The sequence below is a fragment of the Rhinolophus hipposideros genome (assembly GCF_964194185.1).
Source record: "Rhinolophus hipposideros genome assembly, chromosome: 2".
Taxonomy (NCBI): domain Eukaryota; kingdom Metazoa; phylum Chordata; class Mammalia; order Chiroptera; family Rhinolophidae; genus Rhinolophus; species Rhinolophus hipposideros.
Genome location: NC_138048.1, coordinates 62,858,935 through 62,883,570, shown reverse-complemented (window position 1 = coordinate 62,883,570; position 24,636 = coordinate 62,858,935). Strand labels below are relative to the sequence as shown.

General features: G+C 43.8%; 2 protein-coding genes across 9 annotated transcripts in view; both read right to left on the bottom strand.

The window, feature by feature from the left end:
- The window catches only part of LAMP3 (lysosomal associated membrane protein 3), a 32,082-nt gene extending 19,684 nt beyond the window's left edge, over positions 1-12,398 (bottom strand). For 2 of the 4 annotated variants that reach the window (XM_081064986.1, XM_081064985.1), the window contains exons 1-3: positions 12,094-12,280; positions 4,986-5,734; positions 3,935-4,048 (exon numbers count right to left, since the gene is read on the bottom strand). In XM_081064986.1, coding sequence (XP_080921112.1) covers positions 3,935-4,048; positions 4,986-5,734; positions 12,094-12,142 — 912 coding nt within the window. In that variant the 5' untranslated portion in view covers positions 12,143-12,280. Of the gene's footprint in view, positions 1-3,934; positions 4,064-4,985; positions 5,735-12,093 lie in introns of all 4 variants that reach the window. The other 2 variants (XM_081064984.1, XM_081064983.1) reach the window with 2 other exon arrangements.
- Positions 12,399-16,586: 4,188 nt separating this feature from the next.
- The window catches only part of MCF2L2 (MCF.2 cell line derived transforming sequence-like 2), a 213,038-nt gene continuing 204,988 nt past the window's right edge, over positions 16,587-24,636 (bottom strand). For 3 of the 5 annotated variants that reach the window (XM_081078213.1, XM_081078215.1, XM_081078214.1), the window contains 3 exons: positions 23,467-23,552; positions 22,962-23,098; positions 16,587-16,851 (listed from right to left, as the gene is read on the bottom strand). In XM_081078213.1, the coding sequence (XP_080934339.1) occupies positions 22,982-23,098; positions 23,467-23,552 (203 nt within the window). In that variant the 3' untranslated portion in view covers positions 16,587-16,851; positions 22,962-22,981. The remainder of the gene's footprint in view (positions 16,852-22,961; positions 23,099-23,466; positions 23,553-24,636) is intronic. The other 2 variants (XR_013995248.1, XM_081078216.1) reach the window with 1 other exon arrangement.

Below are 24,636 nucleotides of genomic sequence, written 5' to 3'. Positions count from 1 at the left end.
AGAGAGAGTGCTAGCTACTGGTCCATGGTCACCTAGAAATGGTATGGATAATTGAAATTTTGATTGAACACCATCAAGTGACAACTTAGGAGGCGGATTTTTCTTTACATTTCTGTCTTTGGCAGTACTTCAATTTTAAAATTATAAATTTGTTCATGATTTGAAGCCTGGAGACTGTGTTGCTTTTCTCACATAATGTCTAGCTCAGAGTGGAGGACAAAGTAGGTGCTCAGTAAATTCTTATTGATATATTGATTGATAAATCAGCCTTGCTAATCAGCATCTGTTTTATCATTCTATAATTTGGTTCTCATTTGTAACATCTATAACGTTATAACTAACATATACTCCTATCTTCCAAGGCCCTGTGGACAAAAAAAAAAAGGGCTTCTATGGAAAGGAACCTTACAGGGTGATCTGATCATAAATTCCTAACTGGGCAGGTCACGGTGAATAGTCATGACCAAGGCCTATAGCTTCTTTAGTGAAAGGTTTTAAGCCCTGCCCATTGTTTTTGTGCATCTAGGTTAACACACCTTTGAAATGCCAGAAGTAATACCCCTCAAGAGAACCCATAAACGTGTTAACTATCCTACAATCCGGCAATACTGCCTTGCTTTCTCCCACCTCTATGTATTTTCCCACCTTAATTTCAAATGCATAAAAGAAGCTGCAAAACTGTTTTTCTTGGGAGCATTTGAGATCTTGCTCCCTGGCATATGTCATCAGTTTGGCTCAAATAAACTTACAAAATGTCTTTATCGGTTTTCTTACGTTGACAGCTCTGTTTTTTTCTAGGGTACTGGTTCTCACCAGGGGTGATTTTGCCCCCCTACACCCACACATACCCAGGGGACATTTGAAAATGTCTGGAGATATTTTGGGTTGTGACAACTGGGGTTGGCATCTAGTAGGTAAAGGCCAAAAATGCTGTTCAAGATTTCACAAGGCACATGAGAGACCTACCACGAAGACGTATCTGGCCCCAAATGACATGGCTGCGGCTGTGGGCTGTTGAGAAACACTGGTGCGGAAGAGAGCAACCTTTGAAAAGTGACTGACTGAATTGCTGAGCCCATTTCTCCTGTGAAAAAATCTAGACAACTTTCCTGCCCAAATGCATTTCACACAGCCCACCTGCTGGGGCAGAAGGCACCTTCACCACAGACCAAATCTGGCCTACCGCTGTGGTTTGTTTGGCCAGGAGCGTTCAAATTTTTAAAACACGTGTTACCAACACTTAAAAATCATGTGCTTTTATAAAAAGATTTGGATTTTTGCCTTCTCTTGAACAATCAGATCGGGCAACACTGGTCTCTCATTACCACCCAATAGAGGTGAGAGGTAAAATATTTAACAACTGTCACCGGAGGGCAGCAGCCACTCAGAATGGACACCCGAGCATTCAGAATGAACGCCCGCCATGAAAGACAGTGTCAGTCTCCCAGGCTAGATGCCGGCCCTGCCACTGTCACCACCAGCCACGGCTATGGAGAGGCTGTCCCCTAGGAGTAGGAGGGCACTCCCTACCCTTCCTTTTGTCCCCTCACTACTGAGGACTATCAGTTGCCACTTACCATCCCACACTTACTCTAACGTTTTTCTTATGCCGATTTAATGGAAGAATGAAATCTTTCTTCACATTGTCATCAAAAGTGGGAAAATATTTTAATTGTAAGATGTGCAAGAAGACCCAGAAGACCTAGGTTCATAGGGCACAAATGCAAACGCCTTCCAGGAATGTTTGAGAGTTCCTGGTTTTATACATCCTTGCCAACATTAGGTATTACGCTATTTAAAAATCTGTGTTAATTAGATTAATTAAAAATAATGTCTCGTTATTTAAAAAGTGAGAAAATGAAAAAAGACGGCCCGTGTTGAGGAAAAAGCAATGTTTCTTAGCCTACTTCACTCATTAAATTCTATGCTTAGCCCCTATAATCTTTGAACTTGTGGCTGTTTTGGGGGACTTAAACAAGTTCTCTTTTTAAATGTAGAAATTCCTCAAAGCACTAAGGCTGGTGGGAACTCTCATCTTCTGTGAGCCTCCTTGTTTCTTCTTGTCACAGAGCTATGTCAGCTGTTTGGGGAACTGGTGCTGAGGAATAAGGTGAATCTGGTTGGTGAGACTCAGAGCAGCTACCGCGGCACTTGGGGCCATGGACTGAGAGGGTCTCACTGCTCCTTCCTGCAGACAGGTGGACAGAGGGAGGCCCTGCTAGTCCTTCGAGCTCCACCAGGGCACTCATTTCCAGCCCACACGTCTGGAGGCACAGAGGACTTCCAGAAAGGCAGGAATTCAGCACTTGGGTAGAGTTTGATCAAATAGAGTCCAGCTCGAAGGCATCAGAAAGACAGGGATAGGAGGCATCAGGAGACAGAAAAGTAGCAAAAAGAGAGGTTTAGGGTGTCAAGGAAAGTCCTGCGGGCAGTTCTGCCTAAGGCCTGGCAGCAGGGGAGTTGCGTACTGCAGACAAATGCTGGAGGTTTCGACGCCTTCCCTTAAGCAGTTATTCACATGGGACAGTAGTCTGGGTGGAATTGAGCCTGAACTAAAGCATAGATCCTTATGTCTGTATCCTCTGCCATTTTGCTGAAGTGACTTTTAAAAAAATTCTTGACACCTGTATAGTTTAACCTCATTTGTTGAGGGATACAGCACTTATTCTTCCCTAAATGTCCTTCTGACAAGAGGGAGTATGTCTTGTCTTTCCCATTTGGTAGTGAAAGGAAACCACTGACTTCTCGAGTGTATCTCTAACCTAAGGAGAAAAGTGTGCACCAGGAGGATAAAGCCTTTCAGACCAAGCTAACAACAACAACAACAACAACCCCCCTTTGTTAAACATCGTGCTGGACTGTTCATAGATACCATTTCTAATCCTCTCAAGGGTCCCACTACATAGGTGTAATTATTTCCATTTTATAGATGAGGAAACAGGTCCGACTAGCCAGAGATCATGCTAGTCTATGTATTATGGTTGAGAGTCAATCTTGACTTGTCTGACAAAAGTCTATGCTCATTCATCTCTAAAATCTGCTAACCAAGTTCCCTCTAACCTCAGCGGTCATGTTAGACAGGTAAAGAGGAGGCCCACACAGAGCCCCAGCTGAAAGGGTCCTCTCAGAACTTCCTCCTCAGCTCTTCCTCAGCCTATCTGAAAGACACCTTGGGGCACAAGTGGGAGGACATTGTCTCCCCATGATATTTGCCCATTTTAGTCATTGCGATCATAGCCACTGGTTATCAAATATCTACTTTCCACATATTGGACAGCACTCTTTACAGAGGTGATCTCTAATCCCTTTCCTCCATTTTTCAAAAGATAAAATAAATCTCAAACAGGTTAAGTTGCCTGCCTGATGTCACAAGGAGAACAAGTGACAGAATCAAATTTGCAGCCCAGACTCTGACCTCACGTGCGTGCTCTCTCCACTCTATTCTGTTGTCTGCTCCCCTCCATGCTATGGTCAGGAAAACCCAGTGCTGGGTTAGTCCCTGAGTTTTGAGTGCTGTGGTTGGAAAAAACCCATTCTGACATTTGGTTTTGGTCTTAGAACAATTCTGTTTCTCTGGTGTCCATTGGGAATTTCTACAGGTCTGTTCATCTGTACAACTTCCTCCTTTGGGTGGTTTGCAAAGGTCACTTGTGTCCAGCTTCCCCAAAGCCAATTCTCCCCTAAGAAACATCAAAGGCCTTCTGAAGCTGAACAGAGGAGGCTGAAGGGGGAAGAAGGCAAACATAAGATGTCGACACTTCCCTCCTCTCCATCTCCATGCCCCTCATTCTTATCAGAGAATGTCTCAAAAGGCTCTGAGATCTATTTCCCCTGGAACTTAAAGTGAAGTGTGGGATTGCACCACTGGGCCCCAGGGTGAGGGAAAGGGAAAGTGATGGTAGAGTCAGTCAGTGAAAAGGAGCTCAGCCCTCACCTTGGTGAATGTGAGATTCACAAATCCGCCCTGGAAATTCAAGAGAAGGTTGGATTCTTGGGAGCCACAATTTCCAGAGGCTTGAGTTGTATTGGGGTCGATATTGAAGTATCTCTGAGGTGAAAAAACCTAAATTAAATAAAATCGGTCAGCTCAATGAGATATAGAAGAAAACTCTAGGTAGGAAATCAGCACAATAAATGAGCCTGAAATTCAAGGCTAGTGGGTGTTCAATTGAGAATTTCAAAGTCCCTCGACCACACCTCACATTTTCAAACTGTTATGTTCATTTAAAAGACCTTTTAAAGGAGGAACTCTCCCACAGAAAGGAGCAGCTTGGTAGATAATTCATGGTGGGTATACTCCTGATGAGCTGCGTGAAATTTAATCTTTGTGAAATTACATATGCTGAAAGGTACTGCAGGAAAGGTTTGCTATCTCCTGTACTTTTGTTTCAAATGTGGAAGTTTTACTTGAAATCAAAAACTGTGCAAAAAAAGTATTAATTTTATGATGATTCCTTTAGTAAATCAAATCATCTTAACTCCACTTCACTCCCTCAAATCTTTTTGTTAATCGGGATTTTTCATATTAGCATCACAGCTGGCTGGAACCACAGACACCATCTAATCCAAACTTCTCTTTTCTCAGGGAAGTTGAAGAGGCTTGGAAGTTGCTGGGGTGGGGCCAGGCTGGGTCAACGCTGAACACACCCCAACACTGCCCATGTTGGCCAAAAGTGAGGGGTGTGTATATTTAAATTTTTGATGTGTGCCTTCCTCTCTCCAAGCAGCCACTGTCAGTTTCTATTTTTTATATATATTCTAAAACAGATTCACCATTTAATGGAACACCTTGGAGAAAGAGGGGCTCACAGCTATTTATTCATTAAAAGACGTGGGATACAAGGAAATGCTCATTCTGAGCAAAGCAAACTCCACTCAAACTGTTTTGAGGCTAGTACTGCAAGAAAGGTACTAGCTGAAAGGTACTAGCTGGAAAGGAAACTAGGACTGTTTCCATAGGTTACAGTCCTATGGCCCCAACTTACCGACTCTGTGTCTTGAACTGTCAGCTCTATCCCCATCTCTGCTTTGATACAGAGCCTGCTTCCATTTAGAACTTGATAAATTCCAGTCTTAGCTGTTGATGGCTGAGGTGCAAGGGTGGGCCCAGGAGTTGTGGTGGCAGGTGAGGCAGTTTGGGTGGCATTGTGTGTAACTGTGGTTGTTCCTGAAGTATGGGTGGGTTGAGTGGGCTTTTGACTGGTTGTGCTGTTGGGTGGTGAGGTGGACAAAGTTGGTGGAAGGGTGGTCAGGTTACTGGGTTGGGTGGTCTTCCCAGTTGTGTGGCTGACAGTCGCTGGGCTGGTTCCAGTTGTATGGGCTGGTGGAGTGATGGTGGGTGGGGGTGAACTGCGAGCTGCACTCAGGCCAATGGTAGCCGCAGTGACTAGAGTAGTTGTGTGAGAGGTGTTGGGTGTAGCGAGGGTTGCAATGAGGGTGTGGCTAATTGGGCTGGTGGATGGGGTGCTGTTGGTAGTTACAGGGGAGGTTGTTGTTAGAGTTTGTATTGTTGTGTGTGTGGTTGGGGTCTCTGAGTTAGAGGTTGTGGCAGCTATCGGAGAGGTAAGGTGACCACTCGTTGATCTTGCTGCTATTGTTCTGTGAGGCACTTGGTTAGTTGGTTGCAGGAAAAGTTTTGCTGTGTCCTGTACTGTTGCTGCTCCCGTAGGCTGAGAAGAATCTGTGATTTCTGGAAACGCTTTTGCTCTCATTTGACTGCCATAATGCAAAATGACTGCAAATTAGGACACAAAAGTGTTAACACACTAATAGCTCACCAGGCCCCTCCCCCCACTCCCGTGTGAATGTTTCTTCATTAAAAATGAACATGCGTATTTCCAGATTTGGGGGAAATTTGCAAGGCTATAATGATCAAGTACCGATTACCCCAAGAGTCTACCATGAGGCCACAATAGTAATGTTTTGGTTGCATCTATGCTTTTGACAGGGTTGTGAGCACACTGCGGACATTCTTCTGCATCCAGTCCCCGGGGTGTGGTACTTCTAACTAAGTGATCATGCTCAGTGAGATCTTAAGTGTCAATGCCTCTGTATCCCCCATCTTCAAAGGTAAACCCAGACAATTGCTGGATAGAGGGGAGGGTGTTCCGGGGAAGAGCACGGCTGTGATAACCTGATAGAGCTGGAGCAGCATGAATAATCATAGTAAAGATTTACACAGAGCTGTATAGTTTGCACAGAACCATATAATCCCAGACTTGAAAGGGGCCCTAAAGATCGTCTAGTCCAAACCCTAATCTGATGTGTGAATTGGACCTATGAATATTTGCCACATATACATCTACTCTACGCTTAATTACTTCCAATAATGGGAGATTCAGTATCCTGTAATTTTTTTTATCTTGCCACCAGGTTTTCTAAACATAGATCAGTTCCTGTCATTTCCTTACTTAACCTTTTGAATGGCCCAGCCTTTCTTAACTAAGAAAGGAAATTGAGCCATAATTGTTCTGACACACCTGGCGGCCTGTCCTTCATATTTTGGCTTATATGCCACTTCCTCACAGTCTTTCCTATATAAACTAGCTCCCCGCCCCTGGGATTCTCCATTGCAGTGTTATATTTATTGCTTTCATCACACTGATCACAACTTGTAATTGAATAAGGGGATGGTATTCAAATATTTAACAATAAGCCTGGCCAGACAGTGTGTCCGTACAGAATATCAGCTCTGATTAAATGTTTATTTGTTGATGGTACATCTATCCCACTAGACTAAAAGCACTCTTGAGGTGAGAATTGTGTGTATTTTTGTCATCACCAGTGCCTAAGCAAAGAACATGTTCAGTGGATATAAATTGAATGAATAAATAACTGAATGGGTAAATGAGGATAATAGAATTGTAGACCTCTCGGATTACTGTAAGGCTCAAAAGAATTGGTTTAAGTGAAAGCCTTCATGGACCATTAAGCAGCGTGTGTTATTGTCACAGGTTCTCTCTCCTGGGCCGTCCCTGAAGGCCAGAAAGCTTCTGGCTCCTTTTCAACCAAAATAGTTCCATTCTTGTCTCCTTCCAGGCACCAAGCAAGTCAGAAAAGTGGGCAAACTACAGATGATGTTCCTTGGGAGCTTATGATCAGGTACGTGAGAGATGGTTGTTGTCTCTTGAATGCTGTGGTTTCCGTGTATTTACCCATTGTATTTACACTCATTGGAGCTGTAGCTGCCTGAGGCTGGGCAGTAACTTGGGAAAACACAGGGAAAAGGCAAAGGGGATCCCTCTACAATTGGTGTTTATAGTCCTGAAGTCCGTATCTAATCAATATGATCCATAAACTCCTTTACTATCTCCCTATTTCATTTGATACATTTCTGAGTACTTTCCCTATGATAATAACAACAATAAAAAATTCCAAGTTTACTAGACACTACATGGCAAGCAGGCCTCAGGTCAAAGGTCAGCTTTCACCGACTTCTCTCAAAACCCTCAGATGGGTACTATCTTTATCCCTTTCAGATGAGGAAACTCAGGTTTAGAAAATTCTATCAACTTGACCGTAATCACACAACTAGTACATTTTGGAGCTGAGACTCAAACCCCTATCTAAACCAAAGCCTGCCCTTGGATTTGGGGATGGGTGGAGGTGGTGTTTGCCACTGGGAAGAATGGTGAGAGAAGAGAGAAAAGCAGAGTTGAGCAGAATAATAGGGTGTCCCTCTAGTGACCTCCACTCACCCAACCCTCATAATGGTGGACCTTGGCGAGGCTCACGTGCTGAAATAGTGATTATTTTCCAGAAGAAAAATTCTAACTTTATTGCAGTAGTAACAGTTATGAATTATTTCTGTATAGCTGGCTTGCAAGATGGAAAAGACAAAAGTATCAGTTCAAATTTCTTTGAATAATCTTTTAAAAAGACAGTATTAATGACATTAAGTTACCCAAGACTAGTATTAAAGGGTTTTTTTTTTTGTATCTAAATGTTCATTTGGATAACTAAAATGTATGACACTCAAGAACTGTGGATTTTATGGGCTTTAGGTTCACTATATGCACAACCTTTATTTCCAAAGCCCACATTGTAGAGCTTGGAGCAAGACTTTTCTTTCAAGATTGTTATAAAAGTTGACGGTTGTTGAAGATTTATTTTCACAATTCACTTGGTCAAAATGTGAGTTGCTGGTTCATTGGTCCAGAACCCAACAGGAACCCCATTAAGTGCATGCTCTTACTATGGAAAATGAGAATTCATTCCCAGATGTGGTTTCCAGGAATATCTTGTAGTGAATAGCAAAAATTGATGCAGAAAATTTGGGAGACTGGAAACCACTTGCCTTTTGTTCCCTTGCAGAGATCATCAGATTCTTGATAAAATCCTATTGTGTATGGCTTCTGCTTATGAGCTAAAGTAGCATATCCTTTAATCGGGGGAGCCTTTCTCATAAGACTATTAGAACGCTTCTCTTAGTAGTGCTGACTAAATGCAAATGAGGGGCGGAAAGCACATTGGTCATTCACCAGTGCACAGCATCCAAAACAGAAACAAGAAAACTCATGGTAGCCATCAAGGTGTGCTTGGTGTCTAGGATGGCTAGAAGTGATGGAGTCATGATGTCTTGATACGGTGTGTGCAACTTTGTGGTGGACAGAATGCTGGGCCGGCTGGTGGCTGGACCCAAAGTGACCAGACATGTCAGAGTGTATTACAGATTGAACCAGTCTGGGAAATATTATTCTAATATCTTTCTCCTTCCCCTCTCTGGCCCCTCCCCTCTGCCACCCATTTCCCTCTAGGAATGTAGGATATAAAAGATGGGCAGGTGATTAGATGCAAAACTGATAGAGATAAGTATGCTGTGCATTGTAATACGCCCCAGAGAGTTTATGTATTTGTTAGGTACTCAGTGGAAGTACTCTGAGAAATACTGTTTTATGAAATCTATGCATATGACCACACATATATGACCAATCTTTGTCAAAATTGGGTCACAGTTTTTTAAATGAGGTTTTTAAATGCCCTATAGAGGACAAGTTCACCAGTCTGTCTGAAACCAATAGAGCAGTGGACAGAAACAATGGCAGGGTATAGCTCAGAATTTGTCTCAACCCTCCCTCTACTCAAAAAAACACAGCCCTAGAGCTCACACACTGATTGCCAGACCCCCCTCCCACCCCCCACCGCTTCCAGCCTCTCCTCTCCGGATTCAGGAGACTCAGCAAACAAGTACCCCAGGGCCTTGATCCATTGCTTGGACTCTTTTAGCAGGTGAGTCACAGGTAGAGGCGTGACAAGGTTTTGGTTCCCCTACAAACTTCAGGAGAGGCTGAGAGATGACTCCTCAGCCAGGCCCTGGGAAAGTCAGTGGCCACACAAAGGCATCTACTCGAGTATTTCCCGGACAGTGAGTCCTTCCCAGATAGACTTTGGTTTCCCTGCCACACTGAATTCCACAGAAACATAGGAGCCCCCTGTGAGCCCAGCTCCATGCCGGGCACTGTGGGCAGGCCTTTGTTCTCATGGGCTCAAAGCCTCAGGAGTCCGACACGCAAATAGACCAGACTCCTCAGTGTGGCAAGTGTTACTACTGAAGTAGGCCCCAAGTACTGTGGCATGGGGTGGGGAATCCAAAGCAAGAAGACAGGCAGACAAGAAAGGAAATGGTATCCCAGGGGGGAGGAAGCGCATGTGCAAAGTCATGGAGACCTCAGAGCCTCGTGTGCCTGGAGAATACCCGGGGGGAGGGGGGAAGCATGATGGGGACATAAGGAGGGTGTGGGGAAGGGGGGATGAGGAGGGGCTCTGCAGGGAGCAGGCCTGGCAGGCCTTGGAGGTTACACTTTGTCTGCAGAGCTCTAAGGAACAGTTGGGGAGTAAATGGAGCACTGCGGCCATATCCAGGAGCAGGGAACTGTCCAGGGGCGAGGAACTGTGTTCAGCCCCCTAGCACTTAGCGGCCCCCCACCTCAGCACTTTCTTTGGCACCTTCCCAGGCAGCATAAGCAGATCCAGCTGGGTGCAGCAGGAAGACTTTCTGGGTGTGTGGGGTGCCAGGGGTGGGCCCTTAATAAGATAGTGCTGTTTCAGTTTAGACATAGATCTTTTAGCAAAAAGATGTAAATCCTTCCTCTGTTAGTCTCCTGTGGGACTTGTGATTCAAAGAGAACCCTTGAACAGAAGGGGCTCTAGCCCTGCGGCAGACTGCTGGCTGACAAATCCAAAATCCGGCCTTCCCTTTTCCCCTAGTAACAGAACCACAGTTTAAGCTGAGCACCTACTGCCTGGGATAAAAAACCCTACCTCCAAGCCTCTTTTTCAGCTGGGTGGGAATGTGTGACTGAGTTTGAGCCAAAGCACTAGATGTGGTAGGGTTTTGTGGGCCTTCTGGGAAGGCTGCTTGAAGGGAGCTCAATCACCTATGTGGCTTCTCTATTGCCTTTGTTTTCCTTCTTTAACAAGCCTGTAACTTGTATGTGATGTCTGGAGCTCCAGCAGACATCTAGAACCAGGAGGAGACCTTCTGGGCACAAGTCACACATAGGGTGGTGGGCCCATGATAATGAGTCCCCACACCAGACCTGGTCCGAGTTCCTCTGGACTTGTTATCATGAGAAAAAAACAAACATTTATCTGGTTTGATTCACTATTATTTGGGGCTTGTCACTTACGTGCAACTGAACTTAAAGTTAATTGATACAAACTTCAATTGTCTCATTTTATGAGGGAGGCATTTGTGATCAGGGAAGTAAAGTGACTAGATAATGATTACCCAGCTAGTTTACCCAGAAGCTGTGTCTCTTCTAGCAAAATGTCAAGGGTTTTCTCACCTCCAATTCAAAGTATTTCTTGCATCTAGGCACGTAGGGCAGTGTGGTGCAGTAGTGCAGAGTGAGGATCATGAAGCTGGACTTCCTGGATGCAAATCTCAGGGCTACCACTTGCTAGCTGAGTGACCAGGAGCAGTACCTTAACCTACCTCAGTATTCTCATCTGGAAAATGGGGCACTTTTATGCTTCATTCACTTAGTTCACCTCTGAGAATTTGTAGTTCAAAGAGGAAAGGGCAACCTGCCCTTGCATTTATTCAGAGCACTCATTGCAGTCCTGAATCCGGCAGACATCTGTCAGCCATTGAATTGGCACTCGCACACGGGTTGCCGAGGGTTAGTGCTACACTGAGATCTTTTGCTTTTTTATTAGCTTGCCCTGCTAAATAAAATGATGACTTCCCCTTTTGCCTCCAAAAGAATGTGAAACCCGAATTCCAAAAATATGGCACAAGGAAAAGCAGCCTTGAATAAGGCAACTGGCCTGACCCTTCACCCGACCTTCATAACAATTTGTTACAATCAAGTGCCACTGTGTCCCCATTTGAGTATGCTCACAGGGCTATGTGGACAGAGCTAGTTCCCTCACATGTTAAATTCAGTGGTTCCAGAAGGAATTTGAGCCAACCAGCTAACGTCATAACAGCATACAAGAGGACTCAGTGTTTTTTAGACAGAAAATGCTCTTCGTGAAAGCAGGAGGTGGGGACATAAAATAGTCATTAAAAGCTCAGTTTCCCAGGCAATTTCTCTGGTCTGAAATATATATATAATGCTAAATTTTTAAAATCGTTGACCACCTGGCTTACAGCTTTCTGAAATGACACAATTTGTCAGACCATATCTCATTCATCTTCACGATTCACTGTATTGATAAACATAGCATTTCCATTTGAGAGAAACAGGAAAAGCAAGACATGATGTACTTTTCCCAGACAATGTAGCAAGAGCCCCATTTCTAAACCCTGGCCCAGTTCTCTGCTCTTAAATCTAAGAGATATCTACAAACTCTCCTTGAGAAGGTGCCCAGAACCCATTTTGGAACAAGGGACAGTATCATTGTATTCTGGGGTTGACACCTACTCTGCCGAACTCACAGAAAACAAGTCCACATGGTGAAAGCCCTTGGCAAAAATGAAGTGTATCCCACATGTGTAAGATAATAAGGAAGAGACATTCCCGAGGTAAATACCCACAGTAACTGAAGATACTACAGCTATCTACAGCTGTCTCACCTTGGTCGGTGGCAGCAGAATGCATTTCGCTTAATAGGACCAGACATAGCAGAGTCATGTGTGTCACTCACCAGCCAGGGACACGAAGAGCACCATCGCCAGAGACTGCTGCCAGGGCATGACTGAGGCTGCCAGAGGGAGCCGTGGCCTTGCCAAAGGCCGGTGCCGCTGCTCTGTTACTGCCACGCTTAGCACAGCTGGGTCTTCTCTAACGGCTGGAGGCTAACTCCAGGGCAGCTTTCCTCATTCACTTTTGGCAAAGGAACCGAAGTCATTTACATAATGAGAAGTAGCTGAAAGCTCCTCCCAGCTGGTGTGCTGAGTGGGGAAGGAAACCACAAGTGGCCCTTCGGAGAAAGCAGACACTTTCATCTCTGGTTTAGTGTTTGTGAGGACAGGGATGGGGGATGAGGGATGGAGGATGGGGGTACCCCCCACTCCCCCTGCCAAGGTAAAGGGCATCTGAGATCATTTCTCCACAAGAGTGGGTGGATCTGTCCTAGTGCCAGGCCCTTCTCTCATAAGTTGGGGCTTCACTTTCCTCTAAGACCTTGAGTATATTTCTGTAAACTCAGAGACTCTTCTCAGCCAGGAGACAATCAGGTCCTCAGTCATGAGGGTGGGCATGAGTCTAAACTCTGGCTACAGCACTGTCTTTCTTTATGTGGATTCACAAAATGCCCGGGGCAGCTCTGGTGAATGCATGGCCACCTTATCCAGGGCCTCATCCAAGAACCTCAGTTTATGAGGAGGGGAGGAGCGTCAGCTGAGAGTCTGGGTTTAAACCTGGCCCTGCTAACTCCCAGCTCTATGACCTGGGTAATCTCTCTGAGCCTGGGTTTCTTCTGCTATATTATGGGGAAAATAATGCCTCCTTCCAGGTTGTTTTACAAACCAAAACTTCCTGGAATACAAAAAATACTCAATATCTCTGAAAGGCAACCTTTTCATGTCTTATATCCTTCCTTTATTCATTAGGCAAAATGGTGCTACTCTACCTCTGAGGCCTGTGAATTCAAGTGGAGAATACACAGTAGCGCAGTATATTAGGATACCCTCCTGGTTAGTGGGTTTAGGGCTTCCAGCTTAGTTTCAAACCATTTCTATAAAAACAACTTTGTTTGTAACTATTTTATTTTACTGTGTTGCACCTAACACTCTAATCAAGCAAACTTATCAAAGCGAGTAGTATATTTCCAAATTGAACTCTTATGGTGGAAGGTGAAGATTAATTTTTGCCAGTCAACCTAATTTCAGCAACTACCTTCCTCATGTGATGGTCTTTGAGCCAATTTATTCAACAGACAGTAATCGAGCAGATGGGTCTAGTCTGTTCCACTGATAGAATTTTCTATGTTTATTTCGAGATCAAATGGCCTTGATTGCTGTAGCTTTATAATAAACCTTGAAGTCAGGTATTATTAGCCTTCCCACTTTGTTCTTCTTTAACATTCTTTTGGTTTCTCCCTTCTGACTCCCTAATTCCTTCTCTTATGTTTTAAATTAGCCAATAGAGAGTGAACCTGAAAAACTGTACACACTGTGAGACAGGATAGTTAGCATGTTGTTAGGGTGATCCCTGGTGGAATAAACAAAAGGCAGCCATATTCTGGAATGTCGCCTTCACTCCAGGACAAAGATATAAGAATGCGCCTTGAGGTTAATAAATTATCTCATAAATCCTTTTTGGCCAAACGGAGCAGATCTGATAGATAGGAATGAGTTTGTTAATCCCTTTAGGGTGGGCAAACAGGACAAACCTGATAGACAAATTCTATCAGAAGACACCAGTTCCCTTCTCCAAGGAGACAAGGGAAGATACAACAGTAAGAGCTTTAGACTCAGTCACTGGACATCCCATTCGGGAACTCCCTCCCGCTTGGGAGCTGTAACCCTTTACTTTTAATAAACGATCCTCTTTTACAACTCTCGCCTCTCCTTGGTCCGTGCTTCCATTCTTCTGTTTCACGAGGCACGATCCCGGCACACTCATTGAGAAATATTCCTACATCGCTCCACCCTCAGACCCTAATAACAGCAAAGCCCCATGTCTGCTACTCTCTGTCTCTGTCTCTCTTCTCATGGCCTCACTGTATGGCCCCTCAGGTGTGCCACGTACCCTCCAGGACCTGTGAGTAATAAACTTTGTTCCTCGAAGTTCCCCCATGGTTTCTTGCTGAAGTGTGTCCCGCAATCATAATAAGAACCACAAGGACTGGTCCACTCACAAAATTGGGCCCACCGCACTGGTGGGGTAAATATCTGGGGGCTCACCATGAGGAATACAACCTGGGCAAGCGCCTCAGGTATTCCTAGCCTGTAGCATTGCTATCAAGAGAATGAGACCAACACGTCAGAGGGGGAACACAATTCAGCCCGCAACTATATATGTCTCATTAAATGTTCTGTGTACACTTCAGAAGAGTGTGCATTTTCTTCTGTTGTTCTATAAATGTTAATTAGGTTAAATTGGTTGATAATAATCAAATATTCTATATTCTTACTGATTTTCTTTTGTTTCGTCCGTTCTTGCAAGAAAGGAGTTGAAATATCTATCATTGTGAATTTGTCTATTTCTTCCTTGCAGATCTGCTTTTGCTTTATGTATTCCAAAGTTCTGTTATTGATGTGTGAGCATTTAGAATTGGTGTGTCCTCTTCATGGGGTAACCACTTTACCATTATAAAATAATCTTTATTTTTGGTCATATTCGTTGTTCTGAGACCCACTGTGTTTTACATTAACATAGTCATTCTGGCTTTCTTTTGAATAGTGGTATATCTTTCTCCATCCTTTAAATCTATTTGTGTCTTTATACTTAGAGTGTATTTCCTGTAGGCCATAGGGTAATTTTTTTTTTAAAATATCCAATTTAACAATCAATCCTTTTTTTGCATTTAAAAAAAAAGATTTTTATTAAAATATAGCTAACAGACAATATTTTATTAGTTTCAGGTGTACACAATCACTCCTTTTTAATTGGTGTGTTTAGACCTAATATTGATATGATTATGTTTATATCTAGTGGGTTGGCAATTGTTTTCTATTTTTCCTCTGTTCATGGTTTCTTTTCTCCTCTTTCTTTGCCAACTCTTGGATTACTTGTCTTTAAAATTCTATTTTATCTCATTTGTTGGTTTATTAGTTATAACATTGTCATGTTATTTTAGTGTTTGTGTTAGAGTTTATAGTATGTATCTTTAAGGTATCACAGTGTACTTTCAAATGATATACCACTTCATGTATAAGAACCTACAACACTACACTTCAATTTCTTCCCTCCTGGCCCCGTTCTATGGCATGCATTTTAATTCTGCACGTTATATACTCCGTAACATATTGTTACTATTTTTTTTATTTAAACAGTCAATTATATTTTAAAGAGACATAAATAATAAGGGAAAAATCGTTTATACTCATGTGATTACCATTTCTGGCAGTATTCATTCCTTTGTGTAGATCTTTGGGATTTTTGTTGCTATAGTTACCCTAGGCACACCGCACATTTCAGATTCCTCAAGTGTTGTTTGTGTTTAGGATATGAACTTGTTTGTACAAATGTTTTTCTTAATCTCTGCTCCACCCTCAGCTTGAAGTCTTCCCTGCTGTGTCAGAAAGTGTCTCCATGCACCAGTAGCTCTCCCAGCTACCAGTATCCACTGTTACTCAGTAGTAGGCAATGCTTATTAGTTAGCCTGGAGGTGGTTAGGGGCTGAGGGGTGAGGTGTTTTGTCAAGAATACCCCTCAGTCGTGCAGGTACTTTATCCCTGGGTCTTTCAGGGTGTGACCTTCAAAGTGTTTCTGTCCCTTCCCCCGCAGTAGTTTTGGGCCCAGCACATAGCCCACCCCTCCCCCACGATCAGAGGTTTGGTTTTTAGTCTGCTATCTTTCCCCAGCTGTGTTAGATTTACCAGACCCTAAGGGTGTAAGTGTTCATTGCCCTTCCCTCAGCAGTCGGTTCTGCTTTTGTTCTTTAGGAGAGATGGGGCACTAGGATCTGAGCATGTTTCAGACCTTTCCTGTAGCAACTGGTATTCCCCTCCACCAGGTCTGTGCCAGGAAGGGAGCTCTCTCAAGATTCACACTAATCTTCTTTGAGTGCTCATTGAGATCATTGGAGAAAAGTCTGCAAGTGGATGCAAATTTCCTTTACACCTGTGGTCCCCAGGGTTTCTACTTTCTCATGCAAGCCCACCCACACTGGACCATGAACAATTTTACCTGAATTCTCCCTGACAGTGTTTACCAGTACTTGTCCCAGGTAAGCAAGTGCTGGAGTCCCTTCTCTCTTTGTAGGTGTCTCTTTTTCTTTAGATTTCAGGTTAGATGTTGCCTTGTGAACTCAGCTCTCTCATGAGTTCAAGAAGTGTTGTGAATTTGCATATTTTCCAGATTTTTTTTTATCTTGCAAGTGTGGGGAGGGTACTCTTTCTAGATTTCTACTTCTCAAGCAGAAGATATTTTTAACAGCTGCATAGTCAGTACAATACTTATTAACCAGATTTTAATTATTTAATATTATATTTGTTATCTACTGTTTCTTAACAAATGACCCCCAAACTTAGCAGCTTAAAACAATGAACATTTATTATCTCATGATCCTCTGGTAAGGAATTCAAAAACAGCTTAGCTGGCTTCTTCTGGCTCCAGTCTCTCATGAGGTTTCAGCCAAGACATCAGCTGGAGCTAAAGCCATCTGTAGACTTGACTGGGCTGGAGAATCTACTTTCAAGGTGGTTCATTCACATGGCTGTCAGAAAAAGGCTTCACTTCCTGCCACATGGATCATAAGGCTCCTTCAGTGTCTTCTCAACGTGGTAGCCGGCTTCTTCCACAGTGAGTAATCCAAAAGAGAGAATGAGATAGAAGCCAAAAATGTTTTTTATAACCCAGTCTTGAAAGTCTGTTACCATCACTTCTACCACATTCTATTTACTGTGTTTCCCTGAAAATAAGACCTAACAGAACAACAGCTCTAATATGTCTTTTGGAGCAAAAATTAATATAAGACCCGGTCTTATATTATATAAGACTTGGTATTATATTATATTATATTATATTATATTATATTATATTATAGGACCAGGTCTCATATAAGACCAGGTCTTATAATAAAATAAGACCAGGTCTTATATTAATTTTTGCTCCAAGAGTCATATTAGAGCTGATTGTCTGGCTAGGTCTTATTTTCAGGGAAACACAGTATTAGAATCACTACTACAGTCCACACTCAAAGGGAGGAGTGTCAATATGGGGTACATTTTAACACTAACACAGACATTTAGGTAGTTCCACATCTCCCATCACTTGTTTTCCTAGTAAAAGTAATGTTAAAATGAACACGTGTGTGTGTGTGTGTGTGTGTGTGTGTGTGCGCGCGCATTCATTTGTATGAGTATATCATTAAATTCCTAGAAGTGGAATCGCCGGATAAAATATACATATTTTACATTTTGATTGCCATTGCAAATTGTTTTCCAAAATTCTAGTACTAATTTAGTCTCACCAACAGTGGTTTTGGCTTTCCTATAACCTCTCCAACACTGGATATTACCAAAGTTTTAAATATTGGACTGTCTGATCATGAAAAATGAATCTCACTGTTTTGCTTCTTTTTATTTATTTATTAGATTTTGAATTTATTTTCCTGTGCATATTCATGTACTTTGCCCATTTCTTTTTCTATTATTGTTATTGATTTGTAAAGTCTCTTTATATAACAAGGAAATAGTCTTTGCCATATGTTTTGAAAATGTATTTATGATTTGACTGTTTGTTCTTTTTTATTTTTTTCTACATATAAGTTTTTGCCTCTAACATATTTTAATTTTCTTCTGTAGTTTCTGGTAATAGTTTCTGCTTGGAAAGATTTCACCCTATTCAAAACTATTTTTCACATGTTTTGACTTTCATGATTCCTTTAAGTCACATAGTTGAATAATATGAATCATTTTAAGGTGTGAGGTAAATTTTCTCTTTCCACATTGCTACCACTTTCACACATAATTTATCCTTTTCTGTTGTTCAGAACTAATTTGAAATGCCCCTTTTCATACTCTGAATGTTGAGATGTATTTGGGTCCATTACAAGATTTTTATACTTTGTTCTTCTTATGGTTGTTTGTTCTCACAGTACAGTAAGTTCTCACTGAACATCAGAGACAGGTTCTTGGAAACTGTGACTTTCAGCAAAATGGTGTATAATGAAACCAATTTACCATAGGCTATTGATAGAAACAAGAGTTAAGTTCCTACAGCATATTTCTGGTCACAAAAACGTCACCAAACTTCTGAACAAAGACCCCAAGCACCTCTAATGTTAAACATTAAAGTAAATGTGAGCTATCCATACATTTAAGAAAGATGAACAAAAACAAGAGAATTATTTTCCAAACTGCTTCTTCCAATTCAATGTCATGGAGGGCTAGAACCTATCCCTGCAGGTCAGGATGCAAGATGGGAACCAGCCATGGACAGGAAGTCCTTCCATTGCAGGGCACACTCACCCACAGTCACTCAGACAGGGACAACTGAGACCTGCCTCTTCACCTCACATGCACATCTTTGGGATGTAGGAGGACACCCATGCAGGCATGGGGAGAACATGCAAACTCCACCCAAACAGTGGCCCTGGCCAGGAATTGATTTTTTTTTTTCTCATCAATGAAACAACATTGAATGAAACAACACTATTTGAGGATCTGATATATGTGTTCCCCGGCAAATTAAAATATGATATAAACTTATGATTTTTGCTACTTTAATAGTCATATTTGAAAGTTTATCCATAAAAACCACTAGCAGATTAAAGATGCAGTTAATAAATGTTATAGAGATTCAGTGAAATAATGTTTAATAAAGCTATCTAACCTCATCTGACAATAAAATTGGAACTTAAGAGGTACTTCACACACGTTGAAAGAGCAAGCAAATGCTAGTGTGGTAATTAGCATCCTGGCCTATGAGTCGAGTCGGAAGACCTGGTTTCTAGTCCCTGCTTGGACGCATGCTGGCTGGGTGACATTGACACAGTAATAAAGTTGTAGCTGGGCAGTGGCCTCCTAGCTACATTCCCAACCCCTTTTGTAGCTTGTTGGGGCCATTCACCAACAGTGTTGTGTGCCATCTGCAGGTGGGCCCTCAAACATTGCACATGCAATCTTCCAAGTTCTTTCTGCTTCCTGCGAGCTGGAAATCGGACATTCTGAGACCTGCTTCTGACTTTGTAGACAAAGGACAATATTTGTCTACAAATCGGACATTCTGAGACCTGCTTCTGACTTTGTAGACAAGGACAATATTCCAGGGGATGGTGGAAAAACTAGAAGGAAGGAACCTGGGACCCCAAATGAATATGTGGAGCGAAGCAGCCTGCATATCCAAACCAGGGCTGTTTCATGAGACAGAAATATTCTTGAACTCACTATATTGTTGGCACTCTTTGTTACAGCAGCTCATCCTTTACCAACCCTGAAGGGATATTCCCTTTACCAACCCAGAAGGGATATTACATTCCAAAAAGAAAAGGGTTCTATGGTCAAATAAGCTTGGGAGATGATGAGCAGTCTTCCTTCTGCAAGAGTTCTCATATCCTTTAATCTACTAATTGGGATCAACCAAGGAAGGAATAGAATATGTGGAACTTTAAAAATGTATTTATAATTAGATAATTTTGTTATTGTGGGATTAACTCACTGAAGTCTTACACTCTTCTGGCTGTTCTGTAGAATATACTCTGGGAAATGCTGGTTTAGAGGATCTCTGATTTTTCTAATTATTTCCCAATGCGTGGCTGGTGTTTAGTATGGACTCAGATTCCTGCCAGATTTTACAGATCCAGGGCTGGTTTTAGCCAAGGTACTTTCATTTGGGGCTACAGCATTCGCTCTTCTCAGCTACCTGTTGAACTCTGAGTCCCTCTAGTGGGCAACAGGCAACATTGTAAAGCCATGAATGATTTGAACAACTTGGAAAAGAAGCCTGGAGGGTTTCATCTGATGGTTTTAGATTCTTTTCCATTTACTCAGATGGAAAGATGACACAAATTTCACTCACAAAAGAGCCACCTTTCCCCTCCCTGTTTTTAAGAAGTTGAAAAAATTGACAACTATTTCCTGAGTGAGCTGTGGTTCCAGGCCCTGTGGCAGGGGACGTGTCTTCTGGGGGGCCTGTGTATCTGGCATGGCTTTATGAGAGTTATTCCATGGTTCCTGTCCCATACCACAGTCTACTATGAACTCAGAAGAAGTCTGATTCCCCAAGCCTAGCTTTCTCCCAGAGGACACCTACAAGTAGAGTAAGCAGTGTGGGGCTTGGGCAAGGAAGCTGGAATGGAAGGTCAGAGTGGACCATCCTGTGGTACCTGACAGTGGCATCTGGGAACACCAGCCATGATGACTGGTATTGAAATGGCTCCTCTGGCCACCCATCTGTGATGTGAGGTTTGTGGAGAGGGTTGTCCTGCAAGGCTTTAGAGGTCTGGGAACTTTGCACTCAGCCAGCACCATCAAGTGTGGCCATTTCAAAGATTCAGAAAACAACTGAAGTCCAAAAGATTGAGGAAGCTTTGGGCTGTTTCTGTAACGAGCGGCTGGCTAGTCAATGGTCAAAAGTGCTTCAGAGGATCCAAGTGATGTGTTTTCTGACTATTTAATAATCAGAATCCTAAAGATTTTGCTGTCCAGCTCTAGTTCTCATGTATTCTCATTGAGAAATGTATATATTGTGGTTGATAATTGGAGAGACCAAAACAGAGAACTTTGCTCAGCAACCCATATTCAAGACTGACTGTATGAATATGTGTTATAAAAAGTGTGACTAGGGGCGGCCTGATGGCTCAGTTGGTTAGAGCATGAGCTCTGAACAAGGTTGCCGGTTCAATTCCCACATGGGATGGTGGGCGGCGCCGCCAGCAACTAAGATTGAAAACAGTGACTGAACTTGGAGCTGAGTTGCACCCTCTACAACTAGATTGAAGGACAATGACTTGGAGCTGATGGGCCCTGGAGAAACACACTGCTCCACAATATTCCCCAATAAAACTTTTTTTAAAAAAAGTGTGACCTGAGGCCAGAGGAAGGGAGAGGGACACAAGGAGAGTGACATTTCCAGTAGCTGCAGTTTTCCATTTTCCCAACAGTCTCATCACACCCCTTCAGAGACCCCACTACCAGCTGGCAGTGCCTGCTCCTCCTCAGAGGGCTAACCTCAGCTTGGTGGGACTCCTCCAACTTCTTCCCTTTGTTCCCTCAGCCCTCCAGGTGGATAGCTGCTTCCTGCTGTTTAAAATCTGCATGATATTTCAAGGTTTTGTTTTCCTTTTAAAGTCTCCAATAGCTGAATAACAGTTATTTATATTAAATTGTCTCTGTCAAAATAACTAGTATGGTATCTCTCTCTAGGTTGGATCCTGAATGATAGAATAAGTAATTCCAAACTAAATAATTCTGAAAACAAATATGTCTGCAAAATAAAATAAGTAAAAATACAGAAGGGAAAAAATTTCAGAAAATAAAATGCTCAACAATTAATAACTCTAAAAATAAAATAATTTAAATCAAATTTTAAAAAACCAAATGACTAATAAAATGTAAAAGTAAACAACCCAGAACCTAAGAGAACCAAAGTAAACAACTGAACATAAGTAATTCTAAAAATAATAAGTAGGAGAAAACCCTTAAAATAACTAAAAACATCTTACTCAAAAAATAAATAACTCAAAAATATGCAAAAACATCTAGTGAGTTTTTAGTAGTCAAATAAATTTTAAAAATAAACAACTAAAACCTCCAATAACTAAAAATAGAATAACTATGAAAATAAGTAACTCAGATATTAATCATTGGAAAGATAATTAAAAATAAATAATTCTATAGCTAATTAATTTGGAAATATATAATTCAAAACAAAATAGCTATAAATAAGTAACTAAAAATGAATTAACTCGAAAATTAATCTTTAAAATAACTATAAACAGGTAACTTTAAAGCTATGAAATTAAATAAAACTAAAAATTAACTAATAAACTTTTAAAAAAGTAACTGAAATTAATTAAAAATGAATAAATCTACACGTAAATATCTCAGAAGTTACGTTGTAACCAGCCCCTCTGAAAGGAAACAATCCTGGAACCAAGCACCACATGCATCACAAGCAGGTTCTCGTGGGGACTAGGGGAGAGGCGTGGGGCGGGGAGAAGGGGGCCACTCGTCCACCCCTGTCGGGTGAGAGCCCGTTCTCCCCCCAACCTCCCCCCCAGGAGAAACTTGGCAACGTCTGGAGGCATTGTTGATCATAACAATTTGGGAAAGTGGGTGGGGGTAGAGGCCAGGGCTGCTGCTAAACAACGCCCAGGACAGCACTCACTTCAGTTATCCAGCCGCAAATGTCACAAGGGCCAACACTGAGAAACCCTGGGCTGAGCCCTCCAGGCTTGGGCTCCACTGCGCTCGCGCAGGTACGTGTGGGGCAGTTGGAAGTTACCACCCCTCTCCCGGCCCCCCACCCCCCCACCCCCACCCCCACCCCCACCCCCACCCCCACCCCCACCCCGCCGCGTGCAGAGGGATGAGCTCCGCGGGTGAGACGTGGGCCGCTCCTGAGTCTCCCAGGAGGAGGCGGGAGCGCAGGCTCCGAGGTCCCGTAGCCGACCTCTGCCTAAGGGTGGGCCCCGCCTCTGCTAGCAGCAGCCGCCCCCCACCCCCCAGTGAGGACGACGTGGGGCCGGGAAGCGCTGCTGTGCGGATGGAGTGTCAGTCCCCGGAGGAGGGGTCCTCAGGCACCCTTCCCTCCTCCGCGCTGCTTTCGTCGGGAAACCAGTCGTCTCCCCCGCAAGGCCGAGCGAGCCAGGGGACACCCTAACGCTCTCCTCGGTCTTGTCTGTTGCCCTGAGATTCCAAGAACAAAGTCAGAGAAGCACTGGCTGACACATTGGCTTACTTTTCTTTCCTCTTTCACACTCACGTGTCCTTCTCATCACCACCTTCTTTGCCTCCCTGGATGCGTGCTCCCGCTTCCAGGGCAGACTTGGCGGAACACGTTTCATTGCTGTCGTCCAGCTGGAAAAGTCCGGAGAGCTGGAAGGGGACGGACAGTGAGGCACCGTCGGAGTCAGCAGAGCGGGGGTGCCCCCCAAGGTGACTCCCTGGGTGGGGCCCGCCCCAGCTCTCCTCGGAGGCCGCTCGGGGTCCCAGTAGGAGCCCCCCCATCATGGCCCCGAGCCAGCGCATTGCTAAGCAGACGGTGACATGAGCCATGCTGGGCTGGCAGGGTCTGAGCCGCTTTGCAGATGCAGTGATATCAGCCTCCTGGCTTAGGCCAGGTCCTTATGGGTAAGAATCATGAAAAGGAGGGGGAGAGGGCTGGAGACAGGAAGAGGAGGCAGGCGAAGCTCATGAACTGGAAGGAGAGAGAGCAGGAAAGAGGTAAAAAGGAAATAAATTACAGTCAGAGTGCTGCTCTCCTCCATATCTTCTGCCCCTTCACAGTCGTCAAAGGTTTCCATGGAGATAAACTCCCTGCTGGAGCAGCCTTGGGAAAGAAGAATTTGGGGGGCTGTGGGGAATCGGTGGGAGGAGGGGCTCTGCTGCCAATGACAGGACGTTCCCAGGAACCCATGATCCTACTCTCCCAGGACCTGACTTCTTCATCTGGATGGTGAGGGGGTGGGTGTGTGGTCTCCAGTTCCCTTTTCCAACTGCAATTCTGTAACTGTGGCTGAGAAGACGTGTTCACATGGCGTTCACAGCCCTGTTTCATGTCCTCCAAGAAAGTGCTGTCTTTTTGTGATTGATGACCTTCATCTTCCCTCCTCCTTCCTCTCCCTCCTTCCCCACTTCCTGTCTTCCTTGCCCCCAGTGCTCTCCCCTGATTCCTGCCCATTTCTCTTCTCCTTGGCAGCGTCTGCCAAATGTTGCTGTGCTCCCCATGGGAAATACAGAGAGACTAGTAAGTACATCCCGCCTCTCTCTCCAATGAATGGATTAATTAACCAGTCAGACACCACTGTGCACCTGTGATGTGCCAAGACTCTTCCACACTGTGGGGAACAGCAACCCCCCCCCAAATACTGAGGCTGCTCTGTGCCTGTGGGGGAGGGGTCAGGACAACTGTGTAAGGGCCTTGGCCCATTTTACAAATGAGGAAACTAAGATGAGAAAGGACTAGTCACTCGGCCAAGTTCCCTTGGCCGGTAAGCACTGCAGCTGGACTCTGTACCCTCCCTGCTCTTTACCCCACTCTCTAAAGAGACGCCATCTCTGCACCACACTGCTCAGGAAGCAGGTCAGGGAGGCAGTGGAAAGATCCCACACAGCAGCCCAGGCAGATGTTCAGCCATCCCTTGGGAATCTGAGTGCTGGAGAGTTTCTGTTCAATGAGAAATCAGGGGGAAGGGGCAGGGGATATGGGGAGGGAGGGCATTTCAGGCTGAGGAAAGACTGAGGACAGGGACCAGAAGGAGCCTACGGCTGGGGGTGCGGTGGGGACTCAGTTATCTTTGGGAGTAGGCAGCAAGCAAGTGAGAGGTCCCCAACCTGCTGCTCAGAGCACATACCCACTCCCACCCTCAGCTTCCTTCTAGGGCAGGGGCCCTGCCCAGAGCAGGTCAGTGGGG